Consider the following 27,965-nt stretch of genomic DNA (forward strand, 5'->3'; position numbering starts at 1 on the left):
CAACTTTAGTTGGGGGGGCATCACATAAACACACAAGAAATAATATAAGATTTATCATGACAACTCTGTTTAATTAATTCCCAAGAGAGTGCTATGAGCTTAGAAGAGTAGGTGTCAATGTTTGAAGTTTTTATGAAGGGAGACTGGAGCGAACTGGGGCGCTCTCACCAGGATCTGAAAACCCACAAGGAAGGGGGACCGGAGGCGGGACAGAATTGAGACGTAGTGCTGACTTATCAACAATCCGACGTAGTATTTTTTAACAGCAAGTCAAGCAACTTGCCTATATCAACACCTTTATCCTCAGTGTAATGATAAGGAGAACTCTGTCCTTTTAAAGGTTTGGCTTATCCAAAGGGCAGTTTATAATTTTTCCTGCTTTAGAAACAAAAGTAGACGGAGGCACAGACCATTTTGGCACATGGTATTTTCGCCGTGTTAGACTTGAAAATCAAGATCGTGTTTTTAAGTAAATAATCATTATGGCATTTGAGTATACGTATATGAAGGTCAGGTAGTGGAATTTCTAGGTCATATGGTAACTCTACATTTAACTTTTTAAGGAGCTGCCAAACTGTTTTCAAAAGGTGCTGCCTCATTTTAACATTTCCACCAGCAAGGTGGAAATGTGCTTTATTTTTAACAGAAAAGCATTGGCATCATAAGATAAGCAGGTGAATTTATTATGTTTTAAAATTTTACTGTTGCATAAAAAGACAAGGTATGAAGCTTGTAAAAATAAGGGGTACCAGATGGTGGATATTATAGAGGGCATGGATTGCATGGAGCACTGGGTGTGGTGAAAAAATAATGATACTGTTATGCTGAAAATAAATAAATAAAAAAAAAGAGAAAAAAAAAGTCATTTTTAAATGAAGTCCTTTGATGTCTATGTATCATTGAATGTCCGGTTTACATTTTGTCTTTTGCCAACATAAAGAATAAGAACTCAAGAAGCAAAAGTGATAAAAAAGAATTTTACTCCCTAGGGAAGTGTCGAATTTCTGACCCCAAATCTCAGAGTTCATGAAGCACTGTAAGGTGTCCCTTGGAGCCCATGTATTTCAGGATGTAAGTGCGTGATTCATTAGGCAAAGAAGGTATCTCCCCCCCCCCAATTTTGGGGCACTTTGAATTTATCAGACAGTAAAGGAAAGCTAGTGAAATTATATAGTATTTTTGATATGCCAAAGAAATCTGCATAAAAGATATCTTTACTATATATTCATTTTTTAAAAATTCTTCAAGATAAGAGTTGTTTTGGAGGAGTTAGCAAATGTTATTTCTGAAATTAAACACGCTAAGGAGCAGGTTATTTCAGTGTTAGGAATGCTTTTGTCCTCTTTGAAGGTGGTGTTCCTTATATTTGCTTTAAAAATATTGGCCTTCAATCCCTTTTTTTAAAGGGGAAAATTGTTCTTATTGCTGTTTCCAGTATTACCATCAAACAAGCTTTGTTCTTCAAGAATAATTCATAGTAAATAATGCAGTACTTCTTAAGGTCCCTGTGGAATATCAGAATTAATCTTAAAACAGAATTCTGACATGTTGATAAGTTTCAAATTATATTTGGAAATTATATCTTTTTTCAATTATATTTTTCTTCTCCTTACATTTGTAAAGCTTTTTATTCATTGGGTATATATTCAGTGCCTATTATGAGCAAAAAACTGTTCTAAGCACCAAAGAACATCTTATAAAGGATTTTTAAATTTTTTCAGTATTTACTAAATACCTATAGGGTACAGAGCACGGTGACAGGCACTACAGTAAATGCTTCCTGGCTTCTAGGAACTAGTCCTCTATTATATTGGAGGGAGAGTAGATATACACACATGAAATAAGTAAGTAGCAGTATAGGAATTAAACACCTGAGTGATACAATTGTGTTCAGAGAAGGTCAGGTCAGTGTGAGTGAGGATTATAGTGAAAGGCGTCATGGAATAGCTAGCCCCTGAAATGGGCTCTGAAGACTGTTAGGATTTGAATACTGTTAGGGGAATTGGAAAACCGAGTGGTGCTAGAGAACATGGTGCAATGGTGAGAAGTGGCGAGTCTCATGTCTGAATAGTAAAGGAGCAGACTGTTCTCTCCTTTTTCATCAGGTTGAGGATCCTGGGAGAAGGTGGAAACCTTTGCAGCAGACCGCATGTGGGGGTATTGTGACTTGAGGAGAGAACCTTGGTTCAGTAAAGACGAAGAGTTAAACAATAGGATTGGACTGATCCGATGTGACAGTAGCATTGAAGTGGCCATGAGTGGCTGTGGGTGAAGAGCTGGGACTAGCATGGGTCGCCGTGGAGAAGGATCTGGATCAGGATTTTACGGGTAGACCCAACTGGACTTGCGGATGGCTTTGATTTGGAAATGTAGAGGATGCGGGGAATGGAGGGACTAACCTGCTCCTTAGTGTGTTTAATTTCAGAAATAACATTTGCAAACTCCTCCAAAACAACACTCTTAAATTGAAGAATTTTAAAAAATGAATATATAGTACAGATATCTGACTAAAAAGTTTTTTATTTGGAATGACTGGGTGGATGTTAGTAGGACTAACATGAAGAGGACTATTATGGATATGTTTAGGACGCAAATCAGCAGTACTGGACAGGATACTTTAGCCTGAGAGGGCTATGGGGTCGTTAAATGGAGATGACCACGAGCACTGAGATCTGTGATTCTGGATCTCAGTGGAGACAGTCGAGATGCAGAAACATAATTGTTAAGAAATGAACAAAACTCTCATTAAGTATTAATGTTATTGAGGTTTTTGTGTTGTTAACTTAATATGCATCAATAAGAGCTTTAAAAATTTAAATATTTAACTTCATTGTTTTTTAATCTTTAATTCACCCTGCTAATTAATTCTAGTTATCTAGACATTCTAGTTGAATATTGGTCTGGTTAATTTTTTTTTTTTTTGGAAGATTTATTTATTTATTTCAGTGAGAGTATTTCAGAGAGATTTACTTATTTATTTCAGTGAGAGTGCAAGGGGCAGGGGCAGAGGTAGAGAGAGAAAGAAACTCAATCAGACCCCCTGCTGAGCACAGAACTCATGGGGCTTGATTTGAAGACCCTGAGATCATGACCTGAGCTGAAACCAAGAGTCAGACGCTTAACTGAGTGAGCCACCCAGGCGCTCCTTGGTGGTTGATTTTGAAAAAAATAACAATAACAGTTGATAACTGGTATCTTGGTTATAATTACTTAAACCAAGAATGATGGAGGACAACAGCATTATTAGACAATTAAATAGTATTTAGAGATTATTTATTTTTAGTTTTAAAATTATGTTTTGAAAGGATATATACACCCTTATGTTTATTTCATTTTAATTTTTATTAGTTTCAGAGGTAGAATTTAGAGATTGTTTATCTTTATTTATAAACAGACTTCATATGTATGCTTAGTCCTATTTTTACTGTTTTAGCAATCTGTGAATAGCATCCCTTTCTTACAATAGAAATCATAGGTATCTCATGAAATCATCCATAGTGGTAGTAATTACTAGTAATCAGCACTTTTAAATGTATAATCATTACAAATGATCAAAACTTGGGGGCCACAGAATGACACAAGGATCTTCAAATATTGCTTCTTTTGCATTGCCACCTGCTTCTACTAGACAGCTGAAAATGACAACTGGCCATGTTAGTCCAGAATCCCAATTCTGTTTTTAAAACATTCCAGCTTATTCCTAGTTTTCTCTTCTTCGAGAGAAATGGGGTGTTTTGGGAAGTTTATTTCATAACTTTATCCATGTCTCGCCACGTTTTGATTACTCTGTCATCCTCCTCCCAGGACTGCCAGTTCCTGGCTGCTGTGCTAAAACGCTCTCAGCTTCAACCCGAGGCCCTGAAGTGGGCCAGCTGTATACGGTAGAAGAGTTGGAGGTCTCTCATGTGCTAAAATTAGCTTAATCTTTTCCAGAAGGGGCTTGTTTACTTTCAGCTCTCTTTCATTTTTAAAAAAATTTTTATTTTATTTATTTAAAAAATTTCAATTCCAGTAGGGTTAACATACTTTCAGCTCTCTTTCAACAACCCATTTGATTTTGACCAATGACTTCACATATTATTTTGTAATATTTAAAATGTCATTAGCAAATATATCTCTTCATTTTTTTTTTGTTCAAAAAAAGTATTTTTTGTTGAAAACACATTTCTTCCCAAGACTTTGAGAACTGTGAATGTATAAGTTGGCAGCTGCCTGGAATCCTGTTAGGTTAATTTTTATGTCTACTATCTAGCTTTGGCGAGTCTGCGTCTTTTATCTTGGGTTTCCTAGAATTTTCCTGTTTGCCCCTTTAATTGAACTAATGGAATTGATTGTGGAGAAAATACAGAACTAACTGCTGTAGTTTCTTTTCCTCCTCTCCTTCCATCCCCACTCCCTACATCTCCCTGGCTGCACTTGGTAGTCTTTATTAGGATTTCTGATTCTCCCACCCATTAATTAAAGCAGAGTGAGTGACTTCCAGGATCTTATGGCTTCCATAGCTTAATCATCTATTATATGCCTACTTGTCAATTTTCCATCATTCTCCTCTTTTCTTCAGGCGTTCTGAATTGTTTGCACTTCCTTAGAATACATTATCCTGTTTTCTGGCTCTTCCTCTTCTGCTCACTGGTCTTCCTGCCTTCTTTAGCCATAGTTCATGTCAGTTTTCCCTTTTCTTAAAGGTTGCCACCCTTTCAAGGGTATCTCACATCTGCTTCTAAGCGGTCCACTTGGCTAGTTCTCAAGAGTTTCTCACTTCTTTCGGCTGCTCCCAGTGGGACACCACTTCCTTTACATGTGTCATTGTGTGGAGCTCTGGAACACAGTCCCAGTGATGAAATCCTGCTACCTCAGCTTGGCCATCGGTGAAGATATGGTGGGGGAAAGCCACAATTCCTTTATTTCCTGGTTCTTTTATTTTTCACACTAGCACCGTAGATATGGCTGGGTCAGCCTTCAGAGAAGAGTTGGATTAAGTAAAGGGGATTATAATGTAAAAACACTTAAAACTAAAATACAGTTTTTCCCCTGCTCAAGGGAAAGCGTCCAAGAAGTTGAATCCTTCAGAGAGTGGCTCCTGTGGACTTCCTTTACTCCGTACTCAGGACTATATGTCCAAGGGCCTTCTACTCACTGTGTGCCTTTTGGGAATCTCATCCCCTTGCTTTGGGGTTGAATATGGCCCAAGAGTTACTTTTCTCAGCAGTATATTTCTACAAGTTTGAATTCTTTTGGCTACCACCAATCAACATTTTCCACGGTAGGCTTTGATATCAAATCTTGAGGAGTAAGCAAGAGTTTGTATTATTTTCTTCAACTCTGATTGTTAAATTCTTGTAGGATAGCTATGATTAGCTTCCTTATCAGTAGCTTTTTTTTTTTTTTTAAACACCTCACTGCCTTTGTCATATCCCTCCAAAAACCTGTCAATATCATTTTATGCCAACTCCCTTTGTGTACCTCTGGCAATTTGGCATAGTTTTATCATAGCATTATGCCACAATAATTGATTTACTTGTTTGTTTTTCTAGCACTTGGAATTTAGTGAGTAATCAATAAATGTTTATTGAATGATAAATGAATCAGTAAAGGAAATTGGGATCTGTTATCTTCAGAAATTTACTCTACCTCAGCAGTTCCTTAATGATTAGGCATAAGATTTCACAGAGAACTAGTTTATTTTCTAACGATTAAAATTTGCTGTCTGCAGTTAAAATTTCTTTGTGTTTCAAAATTGTTTTGGATTGTAAGTTCCTTGATGAGGGAAAAAGGATCAGAGAACTGCTGGGGCCCAGCTTAGAGTTAGTATTTCTTCCCCCAACTGGAGCTGTATTTTGTTTTTTTGTTCTATTTTGGGAAGGTAAGAAAGAGCTGAAATCAGAGAGTTTGTCCTGCGATTCAGTCCGTCCTCATTCCAGTAAATGGCAGTCAAGTGCCATTTGTTGTATTTTTTTTTAAAAGGGATTTTATTAATTTGAGAGGGAGAGCGTGAGCATGTGGCATTGGGTGGGGGAGAAGGGCAAAGAGAGAAGGAAAGAAGCACACATCCCACTCAGCGGGAAGCCCTACGCAAGGCTCGATCCCAGGACCCTGAGATCATGACCAGAGCCGAAGACAGAGGCTTCACCCACTGAGTCATGCAGGCTATTTGTTGTATTAGTGATTTAACTCTTTGCTTATTCTGACAAAATGTGAAGTCTTCACATACAGGAAAACATCTGTTGGTGGTGTAATTTCAGTTTAAAAGCAGGAAATAAAAATTAGTGAGGAATGGAAGAGGAGAAATTTCCTTTTCTAAATATGTGCATTTATGCATAAGTATAGAGGAAATTCATGAAGTATTTTCAAATTTACATGTTCGATTTTATGTGAGGCCTATGTGAGGCCTCTATGCACGAGGACTTAAAAATCAGTGTGCACACTTAGATCTAACCTATTTGGCCCACTGTTGCTCTGTCATACATATTTTTGGCTATTTTGAACATGGATCTCTTGAAGAAGTTGTCAACAAAAGTGTGTTTTCTTTCTGGAGAAGTAATCAAATGCTTACTTGTTTCCAATATTTTGTTTGACTTCTTACAGAAATTTCAAGAAATTGCTGAAAAAAATATGGAAAAATTGAATCGTATTGAGAGGTCCCATGAGCAGTTGGTTCTTGAAAATTCACGCTTCAAAAACATGTTATCGCAGACTCAGAGGGAACAAAAATCATTGCTGGCAGCCTGTGCATTGATGGCTGGTGCCTTACATCCTCTCTACAGCCGGTCATGTGCCTTATCTACACAGAGAGATTTTCTCCAGGAGCAGGTCAACACCTTTGAGTTGTTCAAACTGGAAGTTAGAACTCTAGCCCAGGCTTTGTCAAGTGTAGATGAAAAGAAGCAAGAGGAAGCCAAGACGAAGAAAAAGCCATTCAAAGGATTGATACGTGTATTCCGGAAAGGTGTTATTGCAATTTTGGCAGCAAATAGGCTCAAGATTTTGGGCCAATCGTGTGCCTCTCTTTTTACTTGGATGGAAAGTTTCAAAGAAGGCATAGGCATGTTAGTGTGTACAGGAGAGCCCAAAGACAAGCAAAAATTTCCGAGTAAGATCATTTATGCTTTTTAAAAATCTAAGTTGAGGGGCACCTGGGTGGCTCAGTGGGTTAAGGCCTCTGCCTTCAGCTCAGGTCATGATCCCAGGGTCCTGGGATTGAGCCCTGCATCGGGCTCCCTGCTCCGTAAGGAGCCTGCTTCCTCCTCTTTCTCTGCCTGCCTATCTGCCTACTTGTAATCTCTGTCAAATAAATAAAATATTAAAAAAAAGAAAAACTAAGTTGAATGTAAGTCATGTACAATGTGACTATGTTTAGCCATTATGTAAAAACTTAAAAAAATCATTTAATATATCAATATAACATAGTGCCATGTGTATGTAGGTATGTATGTGCGTATGGGTAAATATATATTTATGCATAAAGGAAGTGGCAAATATAATTTCAACTTCATTATATATACATTTTTAGCTTTATTATATTTGAATGCTCTTTTCACAGTAAAGTGGAGAGTCTATATAGTGATTTTTCAATTAAGTCAATCCAGAGGCTCTGCCCTATATAAAATTAATTACCAGTAAAATTTATTTTTACTTTCTATGAATCAGTATAAAATGCTCAGAGTTAAACATCTATTGAGGAATTGAAAGAAAATGAGATGAATGTAAATTTTCCAGTTAACTTTTTTTTTAAGTGCTTGATTATTCTGAGGAAACAATGATTTCAATTTTTAACTTTTAAAAATCAAGCCATTAAGTAATTTAAGCAGAACTAAAGAAAACTTTTCCTCTCTCTATTTTTGAGAAAGAGAGAAGGAGTGAGAGTGTATGAGCAGGGATGGGGTGGACTAAAGAGGGATGGTAGGAGAGAAGGAAAGAGTGTCTTAAACAGGCCCCATGCCCAGTGTAGAGCCCTACGTGGAGCTCAATTTCACAGCCCTGACTGAGATCATGACCTGAACTGAAATCAAGGGTCAGATGCTTAGCTGACTGAGCCACCCAGGTGCCCCATCTTCTTTCTCTCTCTCTCTGTCTCTCTCTCTCTCGACTTCACTTAATTTATATAGTAGATAAATAAATTCTCAGTGAAATCTAGCATTATTTGTAGACTTTTCCACACTAGGCAAAGTTCTGTCTATAAGTTTTGATCTATTTCTTAAATAACCAAATGTGGGTATGAAGTTTAAACATGGATTTTAAATGTTTGTAGCATTGCAAGATAGATTTCTTTCTTTTTTTGCAGAGCATCAGAAGGAGCAGTTACGTTGTTTGCAAGCACTCAGCTGGCTTACCAGTTCAGACCTTCTAGCGGCAATAGTCACCTCTATGGCTGAGTTACAGGAAGTCATTAGTAAAACAGGTAAAACTCCCTCTTCTAGGTCCTTGTGAAATATGCTTAAAAGCAAATGTCTAGAGATGCTTTATGGTACAAATCCTAATAAACCATCTAGGAAGAAAATGTATTTGTTTTCATCTTTCTTTTTTTCAAGTACAAAGAAATTATTAAATCTCTAATGATGTAGAGACTTACTGTAAATTTTGGTGGGTAATTTTGTCTTTATTTATGGGGAAATTAAGTGACATTTCTTGTGAATGTATCCACCTTATTTTTTCCCTTTGTGATCTGATTTTCCCATGGAAATCTCACTAGCTCTTTAATTAAGTCATACTGGTAATATTCTGGCAAATGTTTTAGTCTTTCTTTATTTCTATTTCTAGCTATACATTTTAGAAGATTGAGTAATAACAGAACCAGTAGAAAACTTTTCTCATTTGGTGATGTTTTCTGAATTGATTTTAAATAGAGTGAATTTGAATGGTCAGTTCTTTCCACCAGGCATGGAATCAGTGATTTTTTTTTTTTTAAAGATTTATTTATTTATTTGACAGAGAGAGATCACAAGTTAGGCAGAGAGGCAGGCAGAGAGAGAGGAGGAAGCAGGCTCCCTGCTGAGCAGAGAGCCCGATGTGGGACTTGATCCCAGGACTCTGAGATCATGACCTGAGCCGAAGGCAGCGGCTTAACCCACTGAGCCACCCAGGTGCCCCGGAATCAGTGATTTTTAAAGGTCTAAAATTTTTTTATCATGGTCTCAGATTGCAGGATATGTTTGTATAAAAGATTCAAGGAAAACTAATCTCTGAAGAATAGCATACAGTTACCTACTGGTTAATTTATGTCATTGGACTAATTATGGTCACTTCTGACACATTAACAGTAAAAATAATGAATTTGGTAACACTTGCCTGCTTAATGGAATGTCGTAAGCATTAATGAAATGATAATTTAGGATGTAGTTTAATTCTTTAGACAAGTCTGCTATATACATGCAGATAATTTATTATGATTTCATATATCTAAATCTAGGCTCTTAAGAGTAGGAAACAAGACTCAAAGATTATTTTTAAGTTGTGGCCATTGGTGTTGGTAAGCAATATGCATCTCTAGTATTTTGGCAAAACCTCAATGTACTGGATTTGAAGTCTGAAATAAAAGTCTAAAATGTATTTTAATCATTTTGGCACTATGGCTTCAGAGCAAAATTAACAGTCTTGAAAGAACTTAATGAAAGTTTTTGGACTTAGTTTAAAATACAGATTATTTGTGTTCATCATATTCTTTGTAGGTATGCGGACAGTTAAAATAGATTGTTTTCTTAAGCTATAATTCTGTTTATATCATAACTTTATTTTTCCTTATCACTGTGCTGTATATTCTTGGGAGATAAAAGAAAAATATGACTTGAATCTGGACCTCTAGAAAATATGCACAATGATTATAGAACAGGATTGATAACTTAGAACAACTTTAGGCAGAATGTAATCAAGGATTGCATGAGGAAACACTGGCTTTGAATGTAAGATAAAAAGATGCATAAAAGATGCAGCTCGGAGTGGACTTACTAGTATTGGGAAGGCTTCTGGGAGCCTTATCTGAAGGCCTCAGCTAGGCCTAGAATGATAGTAAGTTATAGAAGAGGGACCGCATGCAGATGGAGGGCAGAACTTAAGCAGGACTGCAGCAGTGGGAATAAGCACAGATTGGGAAGAGGACATTCAGGAAATGGAATGGAGATCCATTGCTCACACCACTGGCTTATATGTGGTGAGGACTAAAATATATTTTCTATTATAACTATATTGGAGAATAGTGAGGAAACAGGTAGATCCTTGGGATGTGATCAGATTATACACTTATAAAAATTATTTGTTTGAGAGAGAGGGGAGAGAGCTTGAGCAAGCACAAATGGGGGTGGAGGATAGAAAGGCAGAGGGAGACAGAGAAGCAGACTCCCCACCCAGCAGGGAGCCCTATGTGGACCCCAATCCCAGGACCCTGGGACCATGACCTGAGCCGAAGGCAGATGCTCAACTGACTGAGCCACCAGGTGCCCCAGATTATAGAGGTTTTATAAAACCTCTATAATTTCAGTGATCTCCCTGAGCACATTTTCCAAGAGTGGACTTTTGCAATATTTTAAAGTTCAAATATTGACACTATGGTTGTTTGAAACCCCGATAAAAATATGTGTAGGTCAGGGTGCCTGGTTGGCTCAGTAGGTTAAGCCTCTGCCTTCAGCTCAGGTCACGATCCCAGGGTCCTGCGATCGAGTCCCGCATCGGGCTCTCTGCTCAGCAGGGAACCTGCTTCCTCCTCTGCCTGCTTCTCTGCCTACTTGTGATCTCTATCTTTCAAATAAATAAATAAAATCTTAAAAAAAAATATGTGTAGGTCAGACTTATCAAGTGGAAGGTAGATGGAGGGCGGTGTGTCTTTGAATGCTTGCCTACTGCCAGGAACAGCTACCTCTGATGTTAGAGTCTGGTTTTGCCTCTAATGGCTTGAGAAAAGGGCAAGTTCAGGGAAACTTATTTTAGGGAAAGGCTTTAAATGTTGTTGGCTAAAGAACACTAAGTACTTAGGGAAGAGAAAGTGATAGTTGCTAAGAGGGGGAGGATAATTGATGTATTAAAGTCTGGAAGACTATACAGAAGCATATAGTTGGACAGGTAAATAATTGAGTTATTGTTGGACCAGTACAAAAATGATCAGTGTGTACCTTTTGCAGAGATGACTTAACAAGCTGATCTTATAGAATAATTCATTCAAAACATGATGATGGGTTACTGTATTACCTTTTCCAGGTAATGTGTTTTCATTTTTATGTGTTCTAGTAGTAGAAATTTCAGATATTTTAGCAGAAAGGGTGGGCAAACATCCTCAGACACTTAAAGTACATGAGAGGTTATTAACAGATAATAATGAAGGCAATAGATGTAAAGCTATAACAGCTTACATAGTCACATTGAGTTTATAAATATATGAATAACTTAAATATATGGTAAGCATTATCATGAAGTAGAAAGAGCATTAGCTTTGAACAAGGCAGATTTTATTTTGTATCCAGCTCTGCTAGTTATTAGTTGTGTGAAATTAGGCAAGTTGGTTTAACTTTACTAGGCCTCAGACTCTTTATCTAAAAATGGAGATAATACTGTCTTCCTGATTTTTATGAGGCTGTAATGAGTTAATACTTGTTGAACATTTTGTATAGTACCTGGTGTATAGTGGGCACTAAAAGAACTTTCCTTACCACTTATCTCATCATGAAAGTAGTGTATTACATTAATGAATAGACATACACACTTCTGCCTGTACACATTTTTAGACTACTGATTATTTTCTATTTCTGTGTGTTCTCATCTGTTTTATCTCTCTCTGTCTATGATTTCTTCTCCTTATCCTTCCCTCTTCCTTCCTGCCGCCCACTCATCCATCTACTAACAGACTAGCAAATGATAAAAGTGTTACTATAGGCCACATAGCGTTTTATATTTGCATTAAGAAATTATTATTATTGCGGGGCTTGAACTCACCACCCTGAGATCAAGACCTGAACTGAGATCAAGAGTCGGAGGCTTAACTGCCTGAACCACCCAGGTGCCCTGTGTTTATAAACCATTTTGAAATAACTTCAAACTTACAGGAAAGTTGCAAGTACACAACAGAGGCTTTTCCTTTTGCTAAATAATTGAGAGCAAGAAGCGGATGTGATGCCCATTACTTTCTCATATTTCAGTGTGTATTTCAAGCAGGACATTCTTCTACATAACCAGAGGGCTGTGATCAACTTTAAGAAACCATTTGCACCCCCTTCGACTTTCCTTAGTTGTCCCGACCAACCATGTCTTTAAGAGCCAAAGGATCTGGTTTAGAATTATGTGTTGCATTAAGTCATCTTTCTTTAATCTCTCCCAACACCGAAAAGTTCTCCAGTCTTTCTTTGACCATCATGATCTTGAAGATTACAGGCTGATTTTTGTAGGATACCCTTCCATTTTGATTTGTTTGATGTTTCCTCATGATTAGATTCAGTTTATGCATTTCTGGTAAGAAATCACAGAAATGATGCTGTGTTTCACTTATGGTGTGCTGTCATAGTGTTAGCTTCAAAAACAGTCATAGTTTTAATGGATTTTCTTCTTCTTCTAGGGAATGATTTTTAGTTTTGGGGTAATATTTTAGTGTATGGGTAATATTCAGTTGGGCATTTCATAATTTGTTTACCCAGTTCATAAGAGGATCTTTTCATCATAGGACAGGTGTCTGGAATATCAGTTCAGCTTTGATTTGTAATTGATTCGTTGTCTCTTGAATCACCTAATATTATGAGTAGTGTCTTCATTTTTTCAACCAAGTGAATATCAACATGCCGAAATCTTGGGAATGTTTATTAAGGAAATAATCTGAAAATCCTGAAATGAAAGAAGTTATTTCTTAGAGCTGTATTTTTTCTTTTCTGTTCTTTCCTACTTCCATTTTCTTTTTGAAGAACTTGCTGAAAATTTAAGACATTTTACATGTTAGGACGACATATTGATGACATCAGTGTCACATCTTTTTGTTTTCTTAGCCCCGGGAAAACTGGTACATGTATGTCAATATCCAGTAATAGCTTTAAATATATTAAATAGTACCTGCATTGCTTCTTGTTTTATCTTTGTTCTAAGGTTAAGAAAAAAGTCAGTAAATTATTCTTTTTAAAAATACTTTTTAGGTACTTCCCTTTTTAGAGCACATTCTGAATCATACCCATACCATTCATTATATAGGAGAGAAAACTTTAAAATTATCTAAGAGAGAAAATTAAGCATGTTGAATACATAGCATAGAATGAATTAAGAACTTGGACTCTAGATTTGAAACTAGATCCCATTGCTTACTTTGTGTATGATACCGGGAAAGGTACTTAATCCCTTTCAGCCTCAATATCTTCGCCTGTAGAATTTGGCTAAGAAAAGTACCTAGTTTAAGGGTTGTTAGGTGTGAATGTAACGTTCTTAGTCAAGTCTCTTATATATGTGATTGTCCAATAAATGTTTGTTGTTTTATCTGTTTTGTGTGTGTGTGTGTGTGTGTGTGTGTTCTGATAGCTCATGCGAGCTGGGATATTACTTTATTTCTTTCATGAAGTGTGAAGTTCAATAATAGTAGCTTGAATTTACTGCTCAGAAAGTGCTAAAGGTGGTTGCTTCTGCTACCTTTTTAAACTTTTGAGGATGTATTTATAGCAGTGGGCAGAGACCTCAGTTTCCATGTTGCCTCTGTAAATACTGGACAGGTGGCAACCTTCTTGCTTTCATTAAAGTGTTTGCTCACTTGAGATAAATTACCTCTTCCAGGTGTCCAAATGGTAAGCCTGCAAGAGATCATTTACCTCAAACAGGGGAGAATGTTACTTCCATCGAAGGGCTAGGCTATCAATCATTATGGAAATGGACTAAAGAACTCTTTAGATAGCTCAACATTTCATATGTCTGGTCCAGACTGAATTTCTCAAGATAGAAACAAATGTGCTGATTTGCCTGGAAATATCTCTGAATAAATATAGTAGATAGATATGAATAGAATGTTCATACATTTTGTTACACATTCCCTCTATAACTGAATCATAATTATCTGGAAGATGGATGACCCAAGTATATGTGCCCCTGCTATTACTATTCAGAAGTTTCTTTTCATTGTTAGAATTAACTTTGTGGAGGTCATAGCAACTCTTTTAGGTAAACTCAGAAATCTGGGTTGTGTTTAGTGTAGCAATGAGGTTTCACACTTAGGAAGTTCAAAGCAATAAGTAAAGATATTTCTGTTAATAAGTAGTCATTGGTATGTATTTTGAAATAAAGGTTTTATTGAATCCTGAAGAATAATAAAGTAAGTATTCCTACTTTAGGTGTGGTCTGTGGACCAGTAGCATCGGTATTCATGGGGAATGTGTTAGAAATGTATGATCTCAGACTCCACTCCAGAGCTATTCAGTCAGATTCTATATTTTTGTAAGGTTCTCAGATAACTTATAGGCACAATGAAGTTTGAGAAAAAGTAACTTAGAGGACTTTGTCATTTACCTAACTTCACTTATATTTGAAATTGAAACAAGTATGTATCATTTTTGGTATTTCAGTTACAAGTGTCTCTTTGGGGGGACCCACATTTAATTTATCAGATTTTCTTCTGTTTTGTGATTTTCTTTTATATTACTACCTTTGCATGTTCCCATATTTTTTCACACATTTTGTTATCAAAAATTTCAGGTGCACAGGAAAGTTGAAAGAATTTTACAGTGAGCTGATATTTTCTTTTTAAATTAAAATTTATTTGCCTGTCATAATTTTTAAGAGCAGTTTCGAATGGATAATTTATCATTGGAAGCATCCATGACTATGTGAAATTCCAGTGTCACAACTTTCATAGGATATATTTGTGAATAATGTTATTAAAATAGTATGTGAAATAAAAATTATTTTAAGAACTATTGATACAATTATTGACATAAAAAATTATGATGGGTGTTACCTAAACCTATTGTGGTAATTATTTGACACTCTATGTAAATTAAATCATCATGTTGTATGTCTTAAACTTATACAGTGACATATGTCAATGTTTTCTTGATAAAACTGGGGAAAAAACCCCAGCATGAAGTGACTTAAGTTCCTTCTATGTTCATAGCATCAGTTTTTTCACCCATTCAATAAGTACTTACTGAGCATCTATTTCAGCAAAATTTGCTGTCTTCTAATCATTCCCCCAAATATTATTTGTCCAAGTTGAGGTATGTTTTTGGGTTGTCCTGTTATTGGGCATGTATTTCTTTAGTATTGTTTATAAATAATACAGATAGAAACAAGAGCTATTGATTCTTAATCAGTGTTAAAGGTTTCCCATCCCTATTGCCTAACATGGTATCTTTCTATACGAGCTACTCTGTGTGCAGGTTGTCCAGATCACCCACACATGTATACAAACTTGGATGCACACAGACACACAGTTTCACATGAAGGAATTACACAGTCATGCCTCATTGTAATTTTTTTCTATTCAATGGACAATTAAATGCATTTCCATGTCAATAAAGGAGGTATACCTTGTTGATTGTATTTGGCCACATGCCACCCCATTGTTTATATGTACTGTAGCTGACTCTGAATTCTCCATTGGTGGATATTGGTGTCTTTTCTTAAAATTATCCATGATTTTAAGCAATACTGTAATGAATTGTAATGCAATTAACATGTTTGTGCAAAAACAATTTATGTTTGCACAGTTATTTCCTCGGCTAAATGCTTGAGAAATGAGTTTGCATATTTTACATTTGGAAAGAATCACCAGTGGGGCTTTCATGAAAGTTGTCTTGCCTCACATTCCAATGAACAGTACCAAGAGAGATGGATTCCCCATAATGCCTTTGAGCACATTAAATTTTGACAGTCTTCCTCATCTTTATTAATTTGAAAGGCAAAAGAAACTATATTATTATTTATTTGCATTTTTATTGTTAGGTTGCAATTTTTTTCATTTGTTCTACATTTATTCCTATTCTTTTACAATTATCTCATTATGTTCATATATGGGGATATGTGTTTGTTTCTTATGGAGTTATAAGAACTTGTGTATCACATGCATTAACACTTTGCTCTGTATCATCTAAATAATTTTTTATGTCAATAATTTTGCAGTTTGTATTTTGGTTTTGTGTATTTTAATTTTTATATAGTTAAATTATTAAGTATTTACTTTGTGCTTTTTCTGTTGGTGATTGACTTAGAAAGGTTAGTCTTACCTTAAGGTTGAATTGCTCATATTTTAGTCTAGTATTTTATTTTTTTTTAATTTAAAATTTTAGTTTTTCAGTGTTCCAAGATTCATTGTTTATACACCACACCCAGTGTTCCATGCAATATAGTCTAGTAGTTTCAATTTTTATGTTAAATCTTAGATTTATCTGGAGTTATTTTTGGTTTAAGTAATGAGGAAATTATTAAGATTTATTTTTGTCCAGATGATCAGCTCATTGCAATACTTTTCAATTCAGTCATCATAATGACATTAGACATGTCATTTAGCGTATCTTAAACTACTGTTAATATGTTCTTGGATGTATCTGCTGTCTCTCTGGTCTATTTCATTATTTTTCCTTTCTCTTCTATTTTTCTTTTTTAAGATCTTATTTATTTATTTGAGAGAAAGAGGATGAGAGAGAGAGAGAGCATGAGTGAGGGGAGGTTTGGAGGGAGAAGCAGACTCCCCGCTGAGAGGGGGGCCTGACACGGGGCTTGATCCTGGGACTCCAAGATCATGACCTGAGCCGAAGGCAGTTTGCTTAACCAACTGATCCACCCAGGTATCCCTCCCTATCTCTTCTAAAACCAGTATCATGCTACTCTTTTCATATGTACATCTTGACATTTTAAAATATGGTAAGATAAATTCTGTCATTATTATTATTTTTTGACATATATAGAGAGAGTACAAGTAGGCAGAGGAGCAGGCAGAGGGAGAGGGAGAAACAGACTCTCCACTGAGCAGGGATCCTGATGCAGGGCTCGATCCCAGGACCCTGAGATCATGACCTGAGCCAAAGGCAGCAGCCTAACCAACTGGGCCACCCAGGCGCCTCCTGTCATTGCTTTTGCTTATAATATTTTGAGCTATTTTCATAGTTTTGTTGTTGTTGTTGCTGTTGTTTGTTTTGTTTTGCTTTTTAGTTAGAACATTGCTTTGTAGCAAACATCTTGCCATACTGATTGCCTTCCATGTTTGAAAATAATGTCCATATTCGTATTTCCCAAATTATTAGCGGTTTGGAGACAGAAACCTTATTTTTGGTTTAAGATTGTGATGTGTTGGTGCCACTTGAAAAGAGTTGCATATAAAAGGGTTAATTAACAGTGAAAAGTCTTCCTGCAAAAGTAAGCAGGGATCAGATCATGTAGGGCCTTAGCAAAATCGAGTCAGATCCTCAACCAATTGTGCCACCCAGGGACCCCTTGATTTGTGTTTTAGAAGACACTTTGTCTATGGTGGAGGATGAGTTGAAGAAGAGAAAGACTGAGGAAGGGAGACTCTAGCAAGAAAACAGATGAGATACAGTCATGATCACAGAGAACGTTGACTAGACTGGAGAAGTATTCAGGATGGGATGTGGGGAGATGGTAAGGGAGATGAAGATGTCAAGGATGACAAAATATTCCCAAGTCTGTGGAGTCGAGTTCGAATGTAAGGCATTAGCATTACTCATGATTAACATTTTTTATTTTTGTATTATATTAGTCATTGTTATTAGTATTATACTCATGAGCAACATTATGATTAAATTAAATAGTTATGTATTACATATGTACTAATTAAATCATTACTTATGAATCCCCGTTTTCGTTAAAGGAGTGTTTCTCAATCTTTCTAAGTGTGAGGACTCCATTTTGATAAGAAGACATACTGTCGACTGCTCTCTTCCCACATGATAGTTCTATTTTTAGTAGCAGTTGACTTTGATAATGTTTTAAAGGACTTTTAATTTTATTACCCACAACATCATGGTCATATATTATTCATGCTGTATAATTTTTTAGGGCTAAATAAAGATCAAGATGGCAGTGGTTGCTTTAGTTAAAAGTGATGAAACCCTTGAAACAATTCTTCAGCCTCCCCTATCCCTGCCCTAAGATCTGTCACTCAAAGGTTTAAATTACTGGTCAAAACAATTCTTTATGAATTTGTTTTAAATATTTTAACCTTAAATGTATGATATTGCTTTTGCTATTGGAAAAAGTCCAGTAGGGTCTTCTTCTTTCTCAAAAAACACATGCTATTAAATAGAGGGAAAGTGATTAACAAATGTATTTTACACAAACAGAAATTTGTTAAATGTAGCAAACATTTAAACAGTTTAGACAAGTGTAGACATGAGAAATTTCAGTGTCCTTACTTTTATCTCTTATTTCTTATCATTATACAAATAATTCTACCACTATGTCACTAGAGGATTGTTTTTTTTGTTTCTTCATTTATTTAGTGTGGAATTTATCCATATATATACTATATATACTATATATATATATACATATATACTATACTCTATAATGTAAAGTATGTTACAAAAACACTTCTCACTCATCAGAGCATAAATTATTTTAGTGTTCTTTCTGTAATTCCTTGAGAGTTAGCAATCAGGAATGCCTCTTTCCCATTTCTTCAAAATTCAGAAGAATGCCCTGTAGAATTATATTGTCACTCAATTTCACCTTTCAGAGTGGTTAGTGCCCACACAAATTTGTTTCTGTGATTTAGTAAAAAACTGCTACTCATTAATAAACTAATTATAGTTGATTTTTTTGCTTTTAAAGTCTCTTTGTGAAAATTTTGTTACTTTGATATACCTGAAAATTTCCTAAAATGATGAGCCACTATCTTGTTTATTTAGAAAGAATAACTTTTGGGGCACCTGGATGGCTAAGTTCGTTAAGCATCTGCCTTTGGCTGAGGTCATGATTCCGGTGTCTCGGGATCAGGTCCGCATTGGGCTCCTTATTCAGTGGGGAGCCTGCTTCTCCCTCTGCCTGCGGCTCCCCCTGGTAGTTGCCCCTCTCTCTCTGACAAATAAATAAATATTAAAAATCTTTAAAAAAACATAAAAAATAAAAAATAACTTTTGACATACCATTAAAAAATTAAATTTTTCTTGGTATTTTAATCTTATTTGAATTCAGTTAATTAACATATAGTGTATTATTATTTTCAGAGTTCAGTTATTCATCAGTTGCATGTAACACCCAGTGCTCATCATTATCACATGCCCTCCTTAATGCCTATCACCCAATTACCCCATTCCCCTACCCACCTCTCCTCAGCAACCCTCAATTTGTTTCCTATAATTGAGAGTCTCGTATGGTTTGTCTCCTTCTCTGATTTCATCTTGTTTTATTTTTCTTTCCCTTCCCCAATGATCCTCTGTTTTATTTCTTAAATTCCAATATGAGGGAAATCATATGATAAGTTTCTTTCTCTGACTGACTTATTTCACTCAGCATAATATGCTCTAGTTCCAACCATGTTACTGCATATGGTAAGATTTCATCCTTTTTGATAGCTGAGTAAAATGCCTTTGTGTGTGTGTGTGTGATATCACACACCACATCTTCCTTATCCATTCATCTGTTGATAGACGTCTGGGTTCTTTCCATAGTTTGGCTATTGTGGACATTGCTGCTATAAACATCTGGATGCATGTGCCCCTTCAGATCACAACGTTTGTATCCTTTGGGTAAATACCTAGTGGTGCAATTCCTGGCTCGTAGGGTAGCTCTATTTTCAATTTTTTTGCAGAACCTCCATACTGTTTTTCAGAATGGCTGTACCAGTTTACATTCACACCGACAGTGTAGGAGGGTTCCTCTTTTTCTGCATTCTCTCCAACATTTTTCATTTCCTGACTTGTTAATTTTAGCCATCCTGATCGGTGTGAATGACTGGTATCTCACTGCAGTTTTGGTTTGTATTTCCCTGATGCCGAGTGATTTGGAGCATTTTTTCATGTGTCTCCTGGCCATTTGTATGTCTTCTTTGGAGAAATTGTCTGTTCGTGCCTTCTGCCCATTTCTTTTTTTTTTTTTTTTTTGTGGAGGGGGGGCTGTTGAATTTGTCAAGTTCTTTACAGATTTTGGATACTAGCCCTTTACCTGATATGTCATTTGCAAGTATCTTCTCCCATTCCATAGGTTGTCTTTTAGTTTTGTTGACTATTTCTTTTGCTGTGCAGTTATTTATTTATTTATTTTTTAAAATCTTGATGAAGTCCCAATAGTTCACTTTTGCTTTTGTTTCCCTTGCCTTTGGAGATGTGTCTAACAAGTTGCTGTGGCCAAGGTCATAGAGGTTGCTGCCTGTGTTCTCTTCTAGGATTTTGATGGATGCCTGTCTCACATTTAGATCTTTCATCCATTTTGAGTCTATTTTGTCTGTGGTGTTAAGGAAATGGTCCAATTTCATTGTTCTGCAAGTGGCTGTCCAATTTTATAACACCATTTGTTGAAGAGACTGTATTTTTCTCTTTTGGATCGTCTTTCCTACTTTGTTGAAGAGTAGTTGACCATGGAGTTAAGGTTTCATTTCTGGGCTCTCTATTGTGTTCCATTGATCTATGTGTCTTTCTTAGTATTATTGAATGCATCCTTATGTTCAGCATGTTTCAGCTGCTATGGAAGTAAAATGAAGTATAATTAATCCAATAAACACATACAAATATGCATATATGTTAGGCTGGCCCAGGGCAAATACAGGTTTTACTGAGATAACAAAAAGACACAGTTAAGGAGTTGCAAGCCAATTAAGAAACTGGGAATACATATATTAGGCACTGGAATGATGTATAATATTGCATGTTATAGTTAATATAACTTTTACTGTTTATTTTTTTCAATAGTGACCCATTAAACACTAGTTTAATTCTTTAAATCACTGCTCTATATAAGTGGTATGTGAAGCACTGCACCCTTTTTTATTCATGACTTATTTAAAGAATTGATTGTTAACAAAGAAACTATGTATTTTAATTATACTTCATATACCTTCCATCAATGGGATCCTTAGAGAATAGGTTTATGAGAGGCATAAAGAATTAAATTTGTATCACCTTTTATTGTTAAAAGTCAATGCATCAATAACTGATAGAAATAAATTCCACATGAGGGGTATTATGCTTTTATCCAATTTATAATTTTTATTTTATGTATAACTTTTAGGCGGTTCTGGCTTCCAAAATCTGATTGCTGCATACATTTTTTAAAAAAGATTTATTTACTTATTTGAGAGAGAGAGAAAGAGAGAGTGCATGCTAGCAGAGGGAGGGAGAAAGAGAATCTCCAGCAGACTCCCTGCTGAGTGCTGAGCTCAACACAGGGCTCAGTCTCATACCCGGAGATCACGACCTGAGCCAAAATGAAGGTCTGATGCTTAACCGACTGAGCCACCCAGGTGCCCCATGACTGCTGCATAAATTTAAAAATTTATCTTTCCTTTTATCCACTGAGGAATAAAGAAATAAAAGAAGCCTCACATTTTTGAACACCGGGCCTCTGTGAGATTGTTCTTTCTGACTTAGAAAAACACTGATTAATCACCTTCTCAGCCAATATTGTTCTTTAATGTTGAACCATATGCATTCTTAGAATTATAAAACATTTTTCTATTGGACAAAACTGGCCAAATATCTTTTTTTGTGTTTATGATATAAAGACAAAATTTAAATTAATTCCACCAGCAGAGGCTCTTGCAATGTAGAATGGTATACTACTGAATTTAAATAAACTCTCCACGCTTGTCATTTTACACAGATAGTATCATAAAACAAGTAATGACAGATTAAGACCTGCCTAGCAGAGGGAAAACTAAATTACACGACTTTTATTAAGGCATAAATAAACCCATTAACCATTATCTGGAATACCGATTAGTAGAAAGTGCACTGACAATTTTATTTATCAACATTAAACACAATTATTAATTACAGACCTGATGAATCTAGCAGCAAGCAGGCCATGGTGGATATGCGGGGACCTTAAGTCCATTATGTGAGAGGGATGTGATTACCAAAGTCCTGTGGGGAAATAAGTAATTGTCGTTGTAAAATTTTAATTGCCCTAGAATAAGGCAAATTATATTTTCTTGTCTGAGAATATAAATAGTATGACATTAAGGTAACAAGCTTCAGTAGTTGTAAATAGAAAATGAATTTATGTTAGGTTTGAAAACAAAGCAAAGAGTGATGATGAATTTTTGGTGTCATAGTGTTCAGTGTAAATGATATAATGTAAATACATGCAGATTTTCTTTACATATGTTGTTTAGTGGGTGAGCTGTTTTCTGCATTCCTTTTTGTCCTAGTGAAAATTAATGTGGGAGGGGGCTTTCTGAATGAATCACTAGAGGTGAATGGGAATTATATAACTGAAAAAAACATTTTAATTGGGTTGCTATTGGCAGGGTTGTGAAATGAACAGAGAACATTCACATCTTTTCTGCCTCTTTTTTCTTTTTTTTTCCCCCTGAAGATCCAAATTCCAGAATCTGTGGACATTTACTCATAGGTGCAGCCAAGAGTTCTTTTGCAAAACTCATGGATAAAGTTAGTCTGGCAATGGAGAGTATACCTGTACACAGTGGCAGGAGTATTACTTACATAGAAAAAGATTCTCTGGTTCAACGGCTGGCTCGTGGACTTCATAAAGTAAACACGCTGGCCCTGAAGTATGGTCTCCGTGGCCATGTGCCCATTTTGGTATGTATGCAATTTCATTAAATAGTGACTTTAGAATTGTAAACTTAACTCTGAATCACACTCACTTGTAGTTTAAATTAGTTGTGCATGAATGTATTTAGATTAGATTTCATGTCGTCTTTAATGCAGTACATAAAAGAACTTCCAAGTAAGTGTCTAAAATATCCAAATACAAAAGTTCTGGCGTGAGTTGTGAATTTACTATTTTCTAGATATAGGCTGCCACAGAATGCTGTGAGACATAAACAAATGTCAGTTCCCTTTCCTAGCCATTAGATTATTTATTTTCTTTGGCTGTTGATTTTATATCAGCCACATTATTGGTCACATACAAAATAAAGCTTTCACCTCTGAGTGTCAGTTACAGCAAGTATCTTTCTCTGTATAATCCAGGATACATTAAAGTTGGTAAAGTGGCCATGGCTGCTGATTTATTAGTAAACATGTAGTTCCTATTTGTAAAATTGCTCTTGATTAACAACAGAAAAGCACGGCGTCATTACAGAAGCAAATACTTGGATTTACACAAAGACTGCACGCGGCGGAAGTGGAGCGCCGCTCACTGCGCTTGGAGGTCACAGAATTCAAACGCAGCGTGAATGATGATGAAAAAGGAGCTTGACAAAGCCCAGGGTCTCCAGATGCAGTTAAATGAATTTAAGCAGTCTGTAAGTATGTGTGATTTATAATACTGTGGCTCTATACTTCTGATAGATATATACACACAAAAACACATAGCCACGTGCGTATGATACACATACATAGAAATATTTATGATCCATATATCTATATATTTGTTTTAACTTTTGATTGTTTTTTTTTTGGAATAATTCAGAGTCCCATTAATAGAATTTCTTCTTCTTCCGAAAACCTCCCTTCTAAAATTCCCCAGTAATACTGCATCATATAAAGTCAAAGTTGCTGAGCAACTAGATCCTAAATGTTCTCATTGCAAGAAGGAATGATAATTATGTCATGTGATAGGGGTGTTACCTAAAGCAATGGTAGTAATCATATTGTGATATATAAGTGTATCAAATCAACAGGTTGTACACCTTACATTTAAATCGTGTTGTTCTATCACAATGATATCCCCCCAAACCAGAAGTTAATACCAGATGCTTAAAGGAATACTAATTCTCTGTCAGCAGAACTCATAGCCCTGTTAAAATATATACTCTGGCTGAAAGTGTAGAAAAAAGAGGAAATTATATTTTAGGATAGGATTAGATTAACTGCTTTAGCAAACAAACCCCCCAAATGTATAAAAGAAAAATAATAAAATACTTCTCCCAATTGAGGAACCTGATGTTTGGAATGGGAGGTGGGATGTCCTCTCTTTTCCTTTTATACTATGTTGAGTAAACTAGATTATCTCATTTGAAATAAAATTGCTTTTCCAAAGAAATGTTCAGTCTGACTTCTGTCGAACTCATGTATTATTTAAGAAAACAGGAGGTAGTTGAGAAAAGACAGCCTGGATACCAAATAACATTAAGTCAAGATCAGAATGTATAAATCTATGAAGCACAGTAAAATGGAACTATCCGCATACTCCATTGGCCACCTGGGTTAGTCAGTAGCACTGCTGTTCTCAGGGTGAATATAGGAACATACGGTTACCCTGAAACTTCAGAACTGTGTCCAACTGATGATAGCTAATATAAATACAAATACAAAATTTGTTTCCTAAATCCAGCAGTAGGCTACTTGTACGTTCAACTTCAGTTTAAATGGCTAATTTGGAATTTACAGTTTTAACATTTGTGGAAAGAGAGTGGCAGATAGCAGTTTAGTTACTAATCCTATGATAATGTGAATTACTAATGTTAATTATTATTTCAAGTAGCTATGCCTTGAAAGGGCCAAAAGTTCTTATAAATTAGTCAGGTTAAGTAATTGTGAATTACCCTTCTGATTGGAGATAAGTAATAGTTTTCTTGTCAGTGAATGTCTAAAGACACCAGTTTTTGCCTCACTTTCTTAGTTTTTTGTTCAGAGAAGCTAAAATTATAGAGCTGCCTCAATATTTTTTATTATAAAAATAATATGTAATAAAAATAAAAAAAAGTGTAAAGAAAAAAGTAAAAGCACTCTAATCTTACGACATATAACCAATTAACACTGAATTGTGGATGGGTTTTGTTCCCTACATTATTGTGTGTGTACATGTGCAGATGCATGCTCTTATACACAGTTGTAATTTAGAATGATTTTCATGTACAATATGCAAAACATGCATACAAATGTTAATGTTTACTTATAGTTCTAGAAGCATTTTCTTGTGTCAGTTATTAATTCCATTTTAGGTAATTGAATACTGTTCTATAATATGGATATATCAAAATCTGTTTGACATAGTCTCCTGTTAATAGATACTTCTTTTTTTTTTCCAGTTTTCTTTTGTGAGTATATTTAAGTCATAAAGGGTTGTTTATACTTTTAAAAGCCTGTTCCTTTGGAGTGTGTCTCTGCCTCCTTTTGATTTGCTTTTAGTTGTGTATACTAACTAAATCTGGGATGTTGAGGCCAAAATGGATGGAAACAGCTATTGATACAATTTGAGATTTAGAATATACCCAACTTTTTTTTTTTTAAGGTGTAGATGGTCACGATTTTCCTGGAAATTGTTGCTTTCTGAAATATGTAAGAGGAATTCTAGGTATTCCTACAATAGGATTTCCTAGTCCCTAGCCAAGTATTAGGAAAACAAGTTAACATCTTATCTCTGATTAGTTTGGAAATAGTCAGGTCTCAGTTTTTAGGATCCAGAGAGAATGTTAGAGTTTGAAGAAAAGTTGCTAGAAGGTGACAGAATCCTCTTGTAAGAACTTTGGTTGAATAACTGACTTGGGGGAAATGCTAAGAATATATTCCAGAAGTGTTTAGTGTGAATTTCTTTCACTAAAGTATAGAAATAAAAATAGGATCAATTGGAGTAGTAATTGACGGAATGAGATTTTTATACTTTGACATACAGTTGGAAGGTGTGACATTATAAAGTGATGATTTCTAACATTTATGACCAAATTGATCCTGTATCAGGCACTGACCCTAAACACTTCAAGGAGTTGATTCATTTAGTCCTCTTATATCAGTAGTTGTTCAAAAATTATGATTATCTTTATTTTATAAATGAGGAACATGGGACATGGAGCAGCTGAGTAACTTGCCCAGAATCACAAAGTCTTATAGTAAGTAGAATTGACAAGATTTGGACCTGCATAATCTGGTCCAAAACAAATGCTTTTAACCACTTCACTATAGCGGTTAGCATCTATATCTAGTTGTGTTAATAAAGGGTTGTTTCATTAAAAACGGAACAGATGGAAAAATGATGCTACTTTCCTCTAAAAAATGGAGAGTATACTTGCAATCCTCATCTTTCCCTGAATTCAGTCAAAGCACATAGGAGGAAGATAAAATAGCTTCTTTATAGTTGGTCTAAAATTGTAATGTAAAGGGAAACATCCTGCCTGCAAAAGCTGTTCAGTGTTTTTATTGCTTCTGAGTACTGTGTTCATCTACTGACAGTTGTTCTTGAACAGCCAACTCCCATGATTTTTTTTCTCTTTTCTTTTTTTGCTTTATTGGTCCTTATAGCTGCTTTTCCACACCATTTCTTTCTTATTCTCCTTCGCTCTACTTGTTTGATCCTGTTTACTTTCTGAAGAGTGAACAGAATTGAGCCAGTCTCTGAGAGGGATAGATAGACAAGAGAGAGGCTAAAATTAGCCAAGTTTTAAGGTGAAGGAGAAATTTTGGAGGAGTGGGTGGAAGTCCTGGGAAATGATGGGCATCATGATTTATAGAGGGCAAGTGACAGGTGGTCTGATGGCGAGGAGTGATACTTTAAAACAACATAACAAATAAAAGGTAGAAGTAGTATAAAAATATCTGTTCATAAGACTGAGAAGAGCGCTGTGGCATCAGGGGAGAGAGGGATGGTAGGTAAGAGGTTGAAATGAACAGGAGTGCCCAGAGGAGGCCGTTAAAGCTGATGTTCTCGAAGTGGTGGGTTTAGCTATAATGGGACAATGTGGAGAGTAAGGCAGCTGTTAGGAGAGAGTACAAGATGAGTGTTCCTGCACATCTAAATACTGTAAAAGTATCAGAGATACATCCAATACAGGATCCTAGAGGACTCTCAGGAAATGAGGCAACTTTCTTTCCTCTGTGCTTGGGATCATTCCTGTTACCTTGTGTCGACTTAGGTAAATCATTCCCTATTTTTATGCTAGAATGTTGCTGTTGTTTATGTTATACTTTAAAATTTAATCAGTGTTGAGGAGTGTGTTACATCTACCTTTGAAAAGGCAAATAATAGTAAAAGACAGTTTCTTGTGGGAGGCAGCAGGCAAGGTACCTGTGGCCAAAATAAAACTGAGTTAAAACTATATTATGATACAGAGAGAGCCAAGTAATAAACTTATCCTTAAACTAAGTTCTAGCAGAACGTTTCTTCTCTGCCTGAGATGCATGCTTGCTATTGTTGGTCCATGAGGAAACTGTAGCCAGGCACATTTGTCTCATGTGGCAGAAAACTCAGAGATAAAGTCCACATTCAACTGTACTGGTTTATATATTCCAGATGCCTAGAATCAATAGGATTTTTATTCTGCTCTTCCCCTCCCCCCAAAATTAAAAAAATTTTAAATCAATTTGCTTTATATTTGTGGTTAATTATATTTACCTTCAAATCTTTTCACCAATGGAAAAGTTATCAGTCTTAAATAGACATATATATTTATATATACAGCGTGGTTAATTGACTTGTACCGTGCCTTTTAGTTTTCCATATATGTTTCTCAGGGCGCTTCCCTTGTGTGAAACATTCCCACACTTTGTTCTTCAAGATCAAGATGTCTCTTGTTGTCTGCTGTAATTAATTTTCATTTGCTTAATTGTTTTGAACAGGAGATAATACATGTGTGTCCTGCCGTGGATTCCCCACCCTTTAAGGGATGGCCCCTGGCTAGAACTGTTTAGACAGATGTATTGCTCCATTCTTGAAAGCAGTCTTTAGATTTAGATGATACTGTAAAAACTCTGCTGTATACTCTGGCGCAAAGTTTTATTTGTAGATGTTCATATAGGAATATTCTTTCACTCAACAAATATCTGCTGGGCACTATTGAATACCAGGCACTCTACTATGTGTTGGGTGAGAAAGAAGAATGAGGTCTCTGCCCAGGGGTGTTCCCATCCTTAGACATGTAGTTGGTGGCAGAGTGCAGACAGGCAGTAAAAAAGGGAAGAGTTACATGAAGTGAATTTAGATAATGATAATGACTGTAAAGAAAATAATAG

The 27,965-nt window shown here is 35.8% G+C and overlaps 1 protein-coding gene across 1 annotated transcript in view; it reads left to right on the plus strand.

Annotated features, from left to right (window-relative positions):
• Nucleotides 1–27,965, plus strand: part of CCDC171 (coiled-coil domain containing 171) — a 299,006-nt gene that overhangs the window by 138,154 nt on the left and 132,887 nt on the right. The window contains 5 exon segments of the mRNA XM_013063104.2: nt 6,586–7,090; nt 8,282–8,398; nt 22,429–22,655; nt 23,140–23,259; nt 23,261–23,323. Coding sequence (XP_012918558.2) covers nt 6,586–7,090; nt 8,282–8,398; nt 22,429–22,655; nt 23,140–23,259; nt 23,261–23,323 — 1,032 coding nt within the window.

This window comes from Mustela putorius, unplaced genomic scaffold, assembly GCF_011764305.1.
Source record: "Mustela putorius furo isolate JIRA1106 unplaced genomic scaffold, ASM1176430v1.1 tig00000421_pilon_pilon_pilon, whole genome shotgun sequence".
NCBI lineage: Eukaryota > Metazoa > Chordata > Mammalia > Carnivora > Mustelidae > Mustela > Mustela putorius.